This window comes from Dermacentor variabilis, chromosome 1 (genome assembly GCF_050947875.1).
Source record: "Dermacentor variabilis isolate Ectoservices chromosome 1, ASM5094787v1, whole genome shotgun sequence".
NCBI lineage: Eukaryota > Metazoa > Arthropoda > Arachnida > Ixodida > Ixodidae > Dermacentor > Dermacentor variabilis.
The window spans coordinates 44,928,224-44,944,896 of NC_134568.1; the positions used below are offsets into that span (position 1 = coordinate 44,928,224).

Genomic DNA, 16,673 nt, shown 5'->3' on the forward strand with positions numbered 1-16,673 from the left:
AATGTCAGCCTAAACTAAACTCCAGTTGCGCCATTCCAATGCATGAGAAACGCAAAAACTACCTAATCAGAGAAGTAATGAATTAAAAAGAAGCTTCCTTCGAAGTGAATTTGCCAATTAACTCTGCTCTTCTTTCAGTGCTTCCTCCTTCCATAGAAGTCACCATATCGAATTGCGTAACGTCTTTGCCTGCCGCCTTTACAAAAGGGCAGGTTGCTATTTTGTAAGTATGTTCTGGCGGTAGCGTTCAGCTTTGCAAAATAACTAGTCTATCTAAAGGAAATCATGGAAACTCTTTGAATTTTTTTTCATTATTGTACCTTTCTTTTTTGACAGGTCGTTTCTTGGCATTTTGATGTTGTTGCTTGTGGTTGGAACACTTCTGGATATATGCAGCCCTGCAGGGCAGGATATGAAAAGAAAGAACCTTAGTAAGTTCACGAACTGCATTTACAAAGGACTTGTCGTTGGCCACTCATCTTCGGCTTCGTACACAACCATAATCTCATGCAGTTATCAAAGACCAGCTGGAAAATAAGGACGTGTATCCCTAAGTACTACATTTCAGCAGTGCAACAATGAAATATTTGCTTTTGTATTTCTACAACCACCGGTTAGCAAATAAATGCGTCTGTCATTCAATATTGCTACACAACACATGACATGAACTGATACTGATTCCTTCACGAGGGCTCAAAAAATGAATTCACGCTGAATTAGTTGTGATGCTCTTGAAGGAACTGTCGCGAAATAACTCGACGACGTTCGAAGGTGCCCTTGGGAGACGAAGGGAAGTTATAGTAAAGCATTGCAACGATATCATTTTTGCTCATACATTCTTTTGAGGGCATGTCAATCCCCAGTTTGAGCGGTTTGAGTTGGTCCAGGTTTTCAAGGCACAGAACTGTTTGCTTTTGAGGCAGTCAGTAGTCTTTGGCACGATAAACTCGACATTAACCGCGGACAGGGCAGCAGACGTTGCTGTCTGTGTTCTTTCTGCACTCCTGCGCATGCTAGCCGCTCGATTCATTGAGCCATGAAATAACTGGCACATCTGCAAAGTCATCATGACTGACACGTCGCGCCGTCAGACCCGGTCTTTCCTTGGAGTACGCTTGGACTGCCACCACGTTTACGTTCTCTGGTACCTTAGTCACGTGCGTCCTGCGCTACTTAAAAAGCGTCGACGGAAGTGTTCATGCTTTAGTACGCTATATTTAAGCTGCATCCCAGGTGAATGCACAGCCGTAGTGAGTAAGTTCGGCGAGAGAAAACGTCGTTCATCATACAGAGGGAATTAAAATGCTTCGTTGTTACACTGCCAGATGCAGAACGGTCTGGTATAGGGTGCTTCTTCTCGCATTTTAAAGAAGTGTTGCTTCGGGTGGGTGCCTCATTAGCAAATGTTTACGTCGATAGCTCCACGTAATTTCTATGCCAGTGCCGGCTAATAAGGATTTCCTTTAGTAAAGGTGCTCTTGGAAAATTTCGTTCTCAGCGGCAATGTCGAGGTACAGATATTACTCACAGCTGCCACCGAGGCTTGTTCGAGACTCTTCGGGAATTGGACTAGGTTAATTCTCAATCATCTTATGCCGCAAGTTCAGGAATATGTGGCACACAAAAATATCGCATTTTTCTTTTCGGGTAAAATTTAGTGCCAACATTCTTATGGTTTTCGTTTATTTCTCAGCGCTCCATTGGCGTAATGCTTTGCTCATACACGCTCCTTTAATTTCGCTATGAATTGGACAAACTGAGCTTGAGAATTTCCGGCGAAGCCTGGTTTCAGTCTGTTTTTAGAGTTGTAGCTGCATACAACCCTCGCAATAAACTAAAATCTCCCCAATAATTGCTTTTTAAAGAAAGAGTACTTCCTTATTCGTTTTGTGTAACGCATGATGGTGAAGGAGAGCAGATCGAGAGGCGTAAAATTAAACAGAGCAGTACCTGAAGACACGGTCTCAACAATGCAGCACAAAGCAGTGTTCCTAAGTATGAAGACTAGTGCTAGCAAAGACTGATATACGCGAGCAATCGGATTGGTTTTGCAGCCCTCGCAGCAAAACTAATGACGCTAATTTAATCAAAAACTCTCAAAGGCTACTTTTCATAAAGCTACATGCCAACCTCATAATTACTTCTAATCAGCTATATGCATTTCGATAACAATATAATTCCAAAGATTTTCTTTGCAGAGAGTTCTAAAGAAGCTGAAAAATTTTCATAGGAGTGAACGTTAGTGCAAGTCATGCGACGCCATTGCATAGTTAATGTGTTGCACAATGTTTGAAAAAAAAACGTGCTTTTTTCATAACATAAGTGCATGTATCCTGGCAGTAATAATTATTTGAACAAACAGGACATTACATCATGTATCTAACCTATTTCTTTTATTTTTTTCGTGTTTGCTGCCATCGTGCTTTTGATCGTGGTACAATATTTGTTTCTTCGCTCCCATTTTCAGATTTTCTTCTGTCCGCTGTGAAGTCATTCTCTGTAGCGTCAAATACGAACATGATGCTTCATGTAACTCGAGACAAGGCATCCTATGCCTACAGGCTTCGCTTCCTACACGGCATCCGCTTCCTAAGCATCGTATGGATTGTTGCTGGACACAGCTACGGTGCGTCTTCGTATGTGTGGTGTGAGTATGTTTGGGCGTTCTTCCCCTTCGGAAAATTCATCACATGCTCTGAGCACAGTAGCACGTTATTCGGCTTTTTTGGTTGTACAGTCAAGCACATACCTATAAATGGTGGACGCAGGCACATGCAATCATGATGTAAGTAGCGTACAATCTAACGACTACAGAGAAATGTGATGGCACCAAGGATCAGTACTGTTATATGCCGTTATTTTATAAGCACAGCCACTTGTCAACCATGCATGAGCGGATCATTTGTCGGAAAAATATGTAGGAAAGTATAGTCATTTGGCGCAGGAACCATGAACGAGGCCCACAACCAGAAAAGCAAGGCGAAGACAATGACAAAATGACTCAAACAATGAGTAATGTGCTTAGTACAAGCTCCCTCTCCTGCTCTTTTATGTCCACCCTTCCAACAGTTTGGGCGCAGCCGCAATTTAATCCTTTTATACATACCACGCTACGTGGTGCTCCAGCTGTACCAGGTGCGTGCGACTATGCTTACATGCGCTTTCTTTGCTTAGACACGAGCATAGCAAACAGCCTTCATCGGGCATTGCAAATGCTCCCAAGGAGTGAAATGTGAAACAGGTATTATCGTCTTCTTGCTTATATGCGTAACATGGGAAATTTGGTGACAGAAAAATCGGGCTATCACACGATGAAAGCTAGGATAAACAACAAAACAAAAAAAGAACGTAGGAAGGGTGCAAAATACTTCCGTACGAAAGAGTTGCCAGTACAGCAATTGTTATTCTAAATTAGATGGCAGTTCTTGTGGGCTGACAAAGCGAACTAAATGTCTTGTTTTTATCTTTGTTATAGTCGAGAATGAATGACATTTGGCTTTCATTTTGCCAGTATTCCGAACGCAGGAACGTAAGCCCTAGGTTCCTAACAATAGCATTTGTGTGTCCTAGAAACATGAGATTCTAGACAGTAAAATTAAACATGCACATTCGCGAATGACTGCTTCATCTTCTAAAATATCCAGATTGCTGATTGCTCGATACGAAACCTGCTGAAATATTGAGCAATGTTTATCGGAGTGCCTCTTAAGCTGTTTATCGTTCGAGCAAGCCAGACTATGCGTATTCTAAGTCAGTCAATCGCTTGGCGTTTCACGCACTGCTGATATTATATCTGTATACGCCGTTAATATTTTTATTATAAATCGATCAAGTTCAGCTTAGGCATTTGATAATTCATTTCACATCTATAGTTGTGACATTGATAATGTAATGGCATAGGCTAAACTACATTGCTTTAAGCCCAGCATAAATGTTGTTTCCGCGCCTAGCTTCTGTCTGTGTGTGTGCGTTCGGCAAAGGAAAAGGCGTGCTCATGTTCTACATCTGTCATGCGTTAATGCTGCACCGAATAACATAGTGCCACAAAGCATCGAAGATGATCGTCAAATGCTTTAATCCGAAACTATCCTTGAAGGCGCTCCTCGAATTACGAAAGTTTATGGGCATATCAGCTGACACAAGAAATGGAAATCTTGCTGCGAAAGGCAACGCCAAATGACACCACGATGCAGCATATCTTCTAACGATAGATTCCCCGATGAAACCCTTTAGCAACCCACATTATTGTGGTTATCCTGGCTGCAACTTCCAATCAAGCAGTAGCACACGATGCTGGGACTCAACGACAACTAAATGAACATTCAAAATGGTTAGTTCAAACTCCTCGTATCTCGGTGGCACATACATTCTGGAGCATTAACCCTGCCAAGGCACGTATCCTGTGGCACATTCTCAGTGACCGAAGTTGCCTATTGGGGCAGCCAGCAGTCAGCAGCAAGATGTATATTACGGCCCATATGCAGTGGCCAAAGTTGTTCATATTCATACACGAACGAAGGATTAAGAACGAGACATTATTTACAAAGTATATTTACAAAGGATAACTGCAGCGTTGACCAGTTCAACCGACAGCTCGAGAGCCAGAGAGCGTTCGTAGTCTTCGTCGGGGCACCCCGTGCATCGTCCACAAGAAACGCGCAATATGCATGTATCATTATCCCCGGCGGCAGAAGCACCGTCCCGGGGCGTCTAAATATCGCTGATAACAGGAGAGTAATATGGTTTGAGGCGTGCGATATGCACAATGTCAGTGGAATTCGGGGAAGATGAGGCACTGGTACTGACTGGGCGATATTGTACGTAACTGGAGTCACGGCACGCAGCACTTCATATGGGCCTGTGTACCGAGACAGGAGTTTTTCTGATAGGCCAACGTGACGAGTCGGGGACCACAGGAGTACCAGAGATCCAGCCGAAAAGTGGACGTCTTTGTGTTGGCGATCGTGGAAACGCCGTTGCTTCTCTTGGGAGGTGAGGAGGAGAGCGAAGGCACTTTCGCGTTCTTGGGCTGCCCCAGTGATGGCGTCAAGTCCATACTCACTGGTATATGCTGCTGCGGATGGAAGAGATGGGTCCAGTAGCAATGTGCGTTCTCGGTCGAATAACAGAAAGAGCAGAGAAAAATCGGCAGTGTCGTGGCGCGAAGAAGTAGATGCAAAAGTGACATAGGATTGGGCAAGGTCCCAATCAGTATGGTCGGACGAGACGTGCTTCGCAAGCATGTCTGTTTGGGTGCGATTCAGACGTTCCGTGAGACAATTAGTCTGTGCATGGTAAGACGTAGTCAGCTTGTGCTTGGTGGAGCAGGACTGCAGGATGTCGGCGATGACTTTAAAAAGAAATGTCCGACCACGGTCTGTGAGCACTTCGTGGGGAGCACCAGGCTGTACAATCACGTTGCGTAAAAGAAAGAAAAAAAAGCTTGTTGGAAGCGCTCTGGTGATGGTGTAGCGCGTGACGTAATCTGTTGCCATAGCGACGCACTTGTCACCAGATGTGGATAGAGGGAAAGGGCAAAGTAAGTCCAAGCCAAAGCGAAGGAACGGCTCCGAAAGAATGTCGAGCGGTTTAAAGCACCCAGCCGGGATTGTCCATGGTGTTTTTCGGCGCTGGCATTTCTCACACGCCACAACTATTTCCGAACGGAGCGGGCAAGGCCTGGCCAAAAGAAGCGTCGGCGAATCCGCTCGTAGGTGTGGTAGAGGCCAAGGTGACCTGCCGTTGGTAAATCGTGAAGTTCTTGGAGAACAGCTGACGGGAGGTGCTTAGGAATGACGAGGAGTATGGCAGGACCGTCGCGGCGTACATTCTGGTGGTATAATGTACCATCCGGGAGAACAAACAGGTAAAGGGACGAATCAGAAGCCATCAATGATGGCGTGCAAGGTGGCATCACGGCGTTGCTCGTCGGCAACGTGTAGCAGCTGAGAAACGGAGAAAACGCAAGCGTCGGTATCGGGGTCAAGGTGGGTGGTTGGTTCGTCCACTGGATGGCATCATAAACAGTCTGCGTCTTGATGTAATCGGCCGGCCTTGAAACCTACTGTATAGCAATATTCCTGCAGCCACAGAGCCCAACGACCAAGCCGGCCGGTAGGATCCTTGAGTGAGGGAAGCCAGCAGAGCGCGTGGTGATCCGTGATTACAGAGAAGTGCGTGCCATACAAGTACAGGCGGAATTTGGAAACCGGCCAGACGAGAGCCAGGCATTCACGATCTGTAATCGAATAGTTGCGCTCCGCCGCTGTGAGGAGGCAGCTAGCGTATGCGATAACGCGATCTTGGCCTTGTTGGCGCTTGGCTAAGACGGCTCCGATACCGTGACCACTGGCATCGGTACGCATCTCTGTAGGAGAGGACGGGTCAAAGTGGGCCAGTGTAGGTGGCATGGTGAGAATGTTGGTGAGGTGGGCAAACGCGACAGTTTGAGCGAGGCCACACTTAAACGCCCCGTTCTTCTTCAGAAGATCAGTAAGTGGTCGGGCAATCGCTGCGAAGACTTTAACGAAGCGTCACAAGTCGGAGCAAAGTCCTAGAAAACTTCGGACGTCTTTGACAGACTGAAGTACAGAAAAAGACGTGACATCACGAATTTTCTCCGGGTTTGGTTGAATACCGGAACCGTCGACGAGGTGGCCAGCAATGGTAACACGGGCGGCGCACATTCGCATCACGGCTGTTGTACTACCATTAGCTAACTCGGACGGCAGGCGACTGGGCAAGTGTCAGGACTTTACGATTACGGCTGCGAAGATTTGATCGCATAACTGACACCTGAGCGCTAGTATCGATGAGGGCTATAGCTCTTGAACGGGTATATCATCAACAAAAACTTCAACAAGGTTCTGTCGAGAAGCAGGGGTCATCAGAGGTTTTGGAGTCCGAGTCATCAATGCAGCCTTACCTGCTGCGGCTGCATTGTTTAGTTTCCCGAAAATCTGCCCACGTAGGACGGGGACGAGGGACGTCGAGGTGTAGGTGAACGGGATTGAAGGCATTGCGGCGAGGGAGAGCGGCTTGTGGTATTTCCCCGAGATGGAAGCCCGGCATGGTATGGTTCAGAGATGGGCGACAGAGGCCGAGGGTCTCGGTCGAAGCCGCGATCAGCATGTTGACACGTGTAAGTGAAACGTGTCTTCATCGTGAGACACGTTTCACCGCCTAACAAATGTTATCGCGACGCGCAGGACGCGCTTGCATGTGTCGGAAGTTTCTGGAATGTTATCGATGGTTCCATCCACTGTCTGTGATCGAACCTTGTCTAATCTGATTGCATGTGCGCGACGCGAATAATGTAGAACTTTGTGGAAGGCGCGCGGGTCCCATCGATTAGTCCGGGACATTCGACGATTGATGTATAAAAGCCGACGCGCTTGACCCGTTGATCAGATTTCGACGACCGCCGATCGTGTTCGCCGCTACCGTTGTTCTTCGAGTGTAATAATAATAATAATAATATTTGGGGTTTTACGTGCCAAAACCACTTTCTGATTATGAGGCACGCCGTAGTGGAGGACTCCGGAAATTTTGACCACCTGGGATTGTTTAACGTGAGCCTAAATCTAAGCACACGGGTGTTTTCGCATTTCGCCCCCATCGAAATGCGGCCGCCGTGGCCGGGATTCCATCCCGCGACCTCGTGCTCAGCAGCCCAACACCAAAGCCACTGAGCAACCACGGCGGGTGTCTTTGAGTGTAGCCTGTTTTTGAGGGCACAAGTTCACCCAATAAAACGCTCGTTTCCTTAATTACAGTTTTGCTGCCCTCTTAACCGTCACTACCACGTGACATCTGGTGGAGGTGCTAGTGCGGTTATGTACCGAACGCCCCCGCAAAGCAGCGATCCAAGACCGAAGCCCGAGGGCAAAACCAACATCGCCCAAGACCAGCCTGCTAGCCGCAGACTGCAAGGACTGCCCCCAGAGCACGGACTTCTACCTGAGACGACAAAGAAGATTGTGGTCAAAACAACCCCAATGGCTACCCCAGGGTCCCATGTTATCCTAAACAACCTCGGGACCCACTGACCTTCCATGGAGCAGCGACTGAAGACCCGAAATCCTGGCTGGAGACCTACGAATGAATCGCGACTTTCAACAACTGGGACTCCGGCGACAAGCTGCGGCATGTATACTTTGCCTTAGAAGGCGCCGCCAGAACGTGGTTTGAGAACCGGGAGTCGACCTTGAAAACATGGGACCTTTTCCGTAGCGGCTTCCTTTGCACCTTTACGAGCATCGTGCGCAAGGAAAAGGCCAAAGCCATGCTGAACGCCCGAATGCAGCTACCTAACGAAAACGTTGCCATATTTACTGCAGACATCAACCGTCTGTTCCGCCGCGCCGACCCGGATATGCCCGATGAGAAGAAAGTCCGCCTTCTCATGCGGGGTGTGAAGGAAGAACTTTTCGGCCCAATTATACGAAGCACACCGAAGACCACAGAAGAGTTCCTTCGCGAGGCCACCAGCATCGAGAAGACACTCGAAATGCGGAACCGGCAATTCAACTACCGCATGACCTCTACCAATTACGCAGGAATTCAATCACTGGCCACCGACGATCTGCGCGAGTATACCAGCCAGCCCGCCCGCCCGTCGCCCAGCACCGCTACGCGAGGAAGACGGACATTTGGCGCGCTCCTCACCACCGCCCGCTCTGTTATCACTGCGGAGAAGCGGGTCACGTCTACCGCCGATGCCCATACCGGGAGATGGGACTGCGAGGGTTCACGATGAACGCGCCGCGACAGCAGCTGGGTGAACGACCTCGCGTAATCGCCGACGACCTCGCCACCACTCAGTGGAGCCCTCGACGACCGTCCCGTTCGCCGTCACCAGGCCGCTACGTGTCGCCGCAGCGCCGACCACACACTGGCCCAGCCCGGGGCCGGTCTGCGAGCCCATATCAGGAAAACTAAAAGCAGCAACCGATGGAGGTGCGGTTGCTGTTCGTCGAACTGACGAAGATCCTCCGCCGCCGACGAAGACGCCAAAGAAAATACCTCGACGACATAACGACACGCCGTCGTCGCAACAAAGTCAAGAAGCAAATAATATGCCGACGAAAGACGACCTGATGACGCCACGTATCAGCCACAGGCCAATGCAACGCAGCTGTGATCCGACGCCAAGAGGTAACTGTAACGCAAGACAAACAACCACCGACCTCAACGTGCTTTTCGACGGCCATGCAGTCACCGCCTTAGTCGACACAGGAGCCGATTACTCCGTCGTGAGTGGACCCATCGCCGCCCAGTTGAATAAAGTTAAGACTGCATGGGAAGGCCCTCAAATTTGGACCGCTGGAGGACACCTCATCACGCCGACTGGTATCTGCACGGCAAGAATTACCGTTCATGACCGGATTTACCCTGCCACCTTCGTTATCCTCCAACAGTGTTCACGAGACGTCATTCTCGGCATGGACTTCCTGAACCAACACGGCGCTATCATCCACCTGAAGTCGAAGTCGATAACGCTGTCGGAAGATCGAGCGATACCGCCGGAGAGCTCTCGTAGTCAACATGCCTTAAGCGCGCTCGAAAGTCAAGTCAGCATCCCGCCTCGCTCCAGCATTGTCATTTCCATCGGCACCAAAACACCTGCCTACGTAGAAGGCGTCGTCGAGGGTGACCAACGTCTACTGCTAGACCATGAAATTTCCGTCGCAAGAGGGATCTCTCGAGTGCACGGAGGTAAAACTGAAGTGTTGCTGACAAACTTCAGCCAGGAGTTCAAGCACATTAACAAGGCCACGGCGATCGCGTAAATCGAGGAAATTCTGGAAACCAGCAATACCTTTGTCCTCTCGGATTCCGCCGCATCTACCCCGACGACCATGGTTCCCGAACCAGACTACGACATTAATACAAGTCTCCCCAAGATTAAGGAACAACACCTCTGAAGTCTGCTCCGACGATACAAAGGATGCTTTTTGACGTCATCGAGGATTCAACAAACACCAGTCGCAAAGCATCGCATAATCACCGAGGAGTGCACTCGACCACTGTGCCAGAGCCCTTACCGAGTTTCACCGCGAGAACGTGAATACATAAGAGAACAAGTCGACGAAATGCTCCGCGAAGACATCATCCAGCCGTCGAAAATCCCCTGGGCATCCCTTGTTGTCTTTGAGAAGAAAAAGGACGGAACCTTACGTTTCCGCGTCGACTATCGTCGACAGAACAAGATCACAAAGAAGGATGTATACCCCCTACAACGGATAGACGACGCATTAGATCGGCTCTGCAACGCAAAATACTTGTCGACGATGGATCTCAAGTCTGGTTACTGGCAAATAGAAGTCGAGGAGAGACATCGCGAAAAGACCGCCTTCATCACGCCAGACGGCCTGTAGGAGTTCAAGGTCATGCCACTCGGACTGTGCTCGGCGCCTGCAACGTTCCAGCGCGTCGTGGACACGGTCTTAGCAGGATTGAAGTGGCAGACCTGTCTTGTTTACTTGGATGACGTCGTCGTCTTCGCCGGAAATTTCGACGATCACCTTAGGCGGCTTGTCATAGTACTAGAGGCCATCAAGTCATCAGGGCTCACTCTGAAGCCAGAAAAGTGCCGCTTGGCTTAAGATGAGCTTCTGTTCCTAGGCCATGTCATCAGCAAGTCTGGAGTCCGCCCCGGCCCGCAGAAGGCCTTCGCAAAGTTCCCGCAGCCCATCGACAAGAAGGCAGTTCGTAGATTCCTTGGTATGTGTGCCTACTACAGGCGGTTTGTCAACGATTTTTCACGCATCGCTGAGCCGCTGACACAGCTAACTAAATGTGACGTCAACTTCGAGCGGGAAATGCCGCCGGCCGACGCATTTCAAGAACTCAACCGACGCATGCAGTTGCCGCCCGTACTTGCGCACTGCGACGAGGACGCCTATAACGAAATCCACACTGACGCCAGTAGCCTAGGCCTCGGTGCCATCCTAGTCCAGAGAAAAGATGGACATGAACACGTGATAGCTTACGCTAGCCGGTCGTTGTCAAAAGCGGAAGGCATTTATTCTACAATCGAAAAGGAATGCCTCACTATCGTTTGGGCTACAGCGAAATTTCGCCCATACCTATATGGCAGGCCATTCAAAGTCGTCAGCGACCATCACGCCTTGTGTTGGATAGCGAATTTAAAGGATCCTTCAGGACGGCAGGCGCGGTGGAGCCTAAGACTGCAAAATATGATATCACTGTAACCTATAAGTCCGGACGAAAACACTCTGATGCCGATTGCCTATCACGCGCCCCCATTAACTCGCCGCCGCAAGATGACGAAGATGACGCTGAACAGATGACGAAGATGACGCTGAAGATTTCGCTGAACAGCAGCGAGCAGACCCGGAGTTGAAAAATCTCGTCGAGTATTTGGAAGGGCACACCGACGTTGTCCCTAGGGCACTTAAGCGAGGATTGTGTTCGTACTCGCTTCAAAACAACCTACTCGTAAAGAACTTCTCACCAGTGCGCACCAACTACCTTCTTGTTGTCCCGTCAGGAAAGCGTCCAGAAGTATTGCACGCCCTACATGACGACCCGACCGCTGGACACCTCTGATTTTTCCGGACACTGTCGAGGATACAGGAAAGGTATTATCGGCCGCGCCTCACCGCCGACGTCACCCATTATGTCAGAACATGCCGGGACTGTTAGCGACGCAAGACACCCCCAACAAAGCCAGCCGGAATCATACAGTCAATTGAGCCTCCTTGCCCACCATTCGAGCAGATTGGGATGGTCTTGTTGGGATCCTTCCCGACGTCTACAACCGGAAATAAGTGGATCGTCGTGCCGACGGACTACCGTCGCTGAAACTAAAGCACGGCCGAAAGGTAGCGCAGCCGAAGTGGCGAAATTCTTTGTAGAAAACATCCTGCTGCGACATGGCGCCCCAGAAGTCCTCATCACCGACAGAGGAACGGCCTTTGCAGCGGAGCTCACTCAAGCCATTCTGAAATACAGTCAGACAAGGCACAGAAGGACAACGGCCTACCGCCCACAGACGAATGGTCTGAACAAGACACTTGCCGACATGCTAGCAACGTACGTCGACGTCGAACACAAGAGCTGGGATGCCGTCCTGCCGTACGTAACATTCGCTTATAACACGGCGGTGCAATAAACAAGACAGAGTACGCCGTTGCAGTAGCCACAGTGCAGTAGCTGCGTGCAGCTCTTCTATGAACGCCTTTGACGACAACTTGGGTAAATATGTGCCACTCTACAATGATAAAGATGCACCTTCAAATTGTTCCGATGCTTTGAGGAATCGAACCTAGGTTACACACGGCTTCCTCAAGGACAGCAACCCGACACTTTAACAGGCCGCGCCATCAATACACCGCGCATGCGCACCTTTTCAATGAACACTTCCACGCCAACGCTTTAGCGGGCGGTGCAATGAATCAATTGGGCATGTACCACTGTTCAATTAACCTCTTCGTAACTTGGGTATATGAGTATGTGCTCCTTCCTGGGTGTGCAGTAACCGAGGGAACAATTCTCAGCGTCACCACGAAGCAGCGCGCCACACTTCTCTTCTGGGAAGCCACGCGCATACGTCTCGGCAGCGTCACTAGATGGCGCAGCGCGTCCAGAAAGAAAAGCGACAGGGGAGCGAAGCTTCCACAGGACGCGTTAACCAGCGTTCGCACGCACCGGCGCGCCATGGATTTAAGATGCCACGCGCAGGCTTTGTGGCGGCGCTGCTAGGTAGCGCCGAGTGGTCCTAGGGAAACGCGAAAGAGGTGTCCCGCTGCACTACACGCCTTGTGCCCAAATCATTTCGATGGTGCCAATACGTTGTGTCACTGTATTGATAAAATGCTAACCACAATACCATCGACAGTCGTCCTGAGATGGGTTCAGCCGATTTTTTTTTGTGCCAGATCGGACAAAGTTAATTCAAAGTAGGTGAAGTACCTAAAGAGCGTAAGTGCTTTAATGTCTATGGTTCGGGAGCATTTACTTCTCTGAAACATTTCCAGTGCCATACTTACGAAAATAACACGTTGCACATCCTTGTGATTATGATATGCTCCCTAAACTTCAGCTTTTCTCTATTTCTTTCTAGCAAACTTGGCGAACATGATTAAATATGTTGATGAATGGCAAAACATGATTGCCATAGCCGGATTCATAAGCGTCGACAGTTTCTTATTTCTCAGGTGCGTAGTGGAGCACTTCCGCTCTTTATTTCTTCTTTTCTCTCAACAGAGGACCTTACATAAATTTCGTATCTGGTTTTACGTAGAAATATTTAGTTATGACTTTATAAAGAATCGGGCATATAGGACACAACAGTTATGAATGGTCATTTACGTGTATAACCATATATAGTCATATCTGTTAATTTCTTTTATACCGTTATCTGGCTCTCGCTTTATCAGCCCTATACGATCATATCTGCCCAATTCTTTGTAAAACCATATCAATATTATTCCAGTAAGACTGACATAAACTGTATTTGGGTGTCTGCTATACATATTTTATATAGCTCTTCTAAAGCTATGTATGTAAAATTCCTTACATTTCGGCTTATCTGAGCCTGTGTAACATATTAGCAAGCGTATGTCAACTCTATATAAAGGAATTTCTAGTTAATGCTCCCACTTGTTCTTCGGAATTAGTATGTGAAAATAGAGGGGTATAGACATATTATACGATGAACGAATACCACGTGGTATGTATGCGTATAAATTTAGTTGATTTGCCCTGATTGTCCCGTTGACACTGTAGCCTACATGCATAAATATATATGAAAGCATTTCACTGTCGCCTTTTTGCTTCAAAATGGCTTTTCCGCTTGCTGCAATTGAGGGAAAAGAGGGGATCACCCACATAAATGCACATCCACAGAGCATGTAAACGGCTTGTATATCTGAAAAAAAATTCTGCTCAGGTGAATGAAAGCCCGCTCAGATCGCGAAATCCAAGCGCTCATACCTCTTTTTGGGCGTCACAATAGCTTGTTCTTTTTGCATATGTACTTTCCGGGTATAGGCACATGTATACCGCCTGAAATAAGTGGAATTAATCACTAATGCCTTGAGACTAAAAGCGCCGTTAGAACCATTGTAGTGAGCAGAGTGATTTGAAATATGGCTTACTTGAAGCCTCCGCAACCATTCCTTTAATGTATCTCGCGTCTTTCATTATACGGCAAGCAAAAATTAGGCCAAATGGGAGTAAATGATTTTTCCTCTACCGAATTTCCCGATAGAATTTTGATATGCTCCGGTCAGGTGGAGTAAAAAGTTTAAACCCGTGCGGAACGGAAGTTAGGATGGACTGATGGGAGTAAATGTGTACCCCCATCGGGGAGTTTTTGCAGTAAGCTATGGAACCGCATCGAAGAAAACCCAAGAGTCACAAAAAGAAAAAAAATAGATACACATACCATCCTTTCTTCGCGACACCTCCCTCTATGAAAAATTGTGTCACTCGTTTCCGCAATGGACTTCGAACGTCAAAAGAACAGAACTTTCATAAACGCGGATATGGGAGGGATTCATGGAAGAAAAATGAATTAGCGGCAAGGAAAAAAATGGAAAATGAAACTAAAGTAAGAACAAGCACGCCTAAGAAAATGGAAAAAAACCCGAGCAATCGTGAAACACAAGAAAATTAATACTAAAGTTCATTCACTTGAACTGTAATACATATCATTGTCACTGTCGTAAGCAGCGATGCTTCTAGAACCGTACTCATTGGAAGATGTCCTCATGTTCAAGTAAACTTCGACCTCATCCGAGTTTTCGGCTTGACAGCCTCGATCAAGGTTCTCCGTCTCACAAACACGATCACACGAGGCAAGTCTCAGGTCACCACGCGAACCACACTTGCGTACCTTAATACGGATATGACACATTCTCTTTTTCTGACCATTTTCGTCAACAGACTCTTCCTCCGCGTCACCATCGGAGTACTGCCGAACGTGGCAGCATTCGCATTGCACAACATTCACGCTGTAACTTATCTTTTTCGGTTCGGTTCACTTGCTGGAGCTCGCGCTGTAGGCAGTGGGCTATTTTTCTGGTGTCTTCGGAGCAACGTCGCGCGTTTAGGCCTTTATCTACAAGAGGTGTTGGATCATTCTTGAAGGCCACAAGAGGGCGACACTGGCCGGTGTTCCCGGTTTTAGCAGTCAGAGCAGGAGGTGACGTACTTTCTGATGTGAAAAAAACATGTTTTTGCCAGAAGTAACGGCGGAGAACATTATTCTCCATCGCACGCGGGACGTCGAGGTGGCCCGCTGAAGAGTCGAGATGACAGTGCTTTAAAACTTCTGACCTCAAACACGCAGAGACAACGAGTGCCGTGCGACCTTCGTAAAAGCATTTCGCCTTTCTGCTCAAAATACCATCAACTCACCGAGGGATCCGTGCGGTTCTTTTCAGTCTCTGACAGCCGAATGTGCAGCTGCTCTAAGCAATGTATAATTACTCTCATCCACGCGTAGATCAATGTGCTCATATGTTCAGCCAGCACGAGCAACGGTAAGGTTTTCTGTACTTGCTAGCGCGGGATCATGCGGAAGGAGGGAAAGCCTGTCAGAGTTTCTATGCTGGAATTAAGAATGCTGCCGTAATTTTGTGTCGGTCCCGATTGCTTGGACACGATATACGAGGGGGGACCTTTCGACAAAGTATAAAATGGCCGGCCGAACAAGCCCTCTACGCCCAGCCATTCTCGTTTCCCGAGGGGTAGACTTGCGAACCCCGAGTATCACGTTCCTCCTTACGTTGAGGTCCGTCTTCTCGGAACCGGTTCCGGCACTGGGTCGCGAAGGGGCCGATGTGGTCGTAGAGATGGCATTGTGGTCGCCCGTCGTTCTCATCGGAACTTCCCTGTGGCCAATGTGCTGCAGGACGTCGTACACCTTCTTCTATAGAATTTAAGCGGTCCGGTAACGAGGCTATGGAGTCCGCGATCGCCTTCAGGTCCATATCGTGCTCGGTAGCATCTCGCACGCAAAGGTGCTCTGCCGCAGCTCAGGTACCGAAACATATCGGAGGCGGCTGCGTAGCTAGCACAGCAGGTATCATTTCAACGGGAGGTGTCAAGACGTCTGGGAACCATGGCCGCAGGCCGGCAGAGAAATAAGAGCCAATCGGTTGTGGCTGAGAGGTACGGATCATCAATAATAATAATAATATTTGGGGTTTTACGTGCCAAAACCACTTTCTGATTACGAGGCACGCCGTAGTGGAGGACTCCGGAAATTTCGACCACCTGGGGTTCTTTAACGTGCACCTAAATCTAAGCACAGGGGTGTTTTCGCATTTCGCCCCCATCGAAATGCGGCCGCCATGGCCGGGATTCGATCCCGCGACCTCGTGCTCAGCAGCCCAACACCATAGCCACTGAGCAACCACGGCGGGTACGGATCATCAAAGCAACCCCACTAATAATCGAGAGCAAATGTCGGGGTTTGCGATAATAATTTTTTCCCGCATGTCCGGATGCAGGCCGGGCATAGTCCTCTTCAGACATCGAGGAATTAACTCTGGTGCACAGCTGTTCATGATGTCCAACCTTCGTTTTATTGTTTATTGGACACCGTTCTCTGCCTGCCTCCCTCACATCGAAGCGACCAACCAGTCGCAAAAACAAAACAAAAGGCCCTGCGGTATACATTCTTCGCGATAATATGT

General features: G+C 48.5%; 1 protein-coding gene across 2 annotated transcripts in view; it reads left to right on the plus strand.

The window, feature by feature from the left end:
* LOC142576817 (nose resistant to fluoxetine protein 6-like) overlaps positions 1 to 16,673 on the plus strand; it is a 125,682-nt gene that overhangs the window by 22,409 nt on the left and 86,600 nt on the right. For both annotated transcript variants that reach the window (XM_075687051.1, XM_075687052.1), the window contains exons 4-7: positions 139 to 223; positions 337 to 431; positions 2,468 to 2,647; positions 13,091 to 13,184. In XM_075687051.1, the coding sequence (XP_075543166.1) occupies positions 139 to 223; positions 337 to 431; positions 2,468 to 2,647; positions 13,091 to 13,184 (454 nt within the window). The remainder of the gene's footprint in view (positions 1 to 138; positions 224 to 336; positions 432 to 2,467; positions 2,648 to 13,090; positions 13,185 to 16,673) is intronic.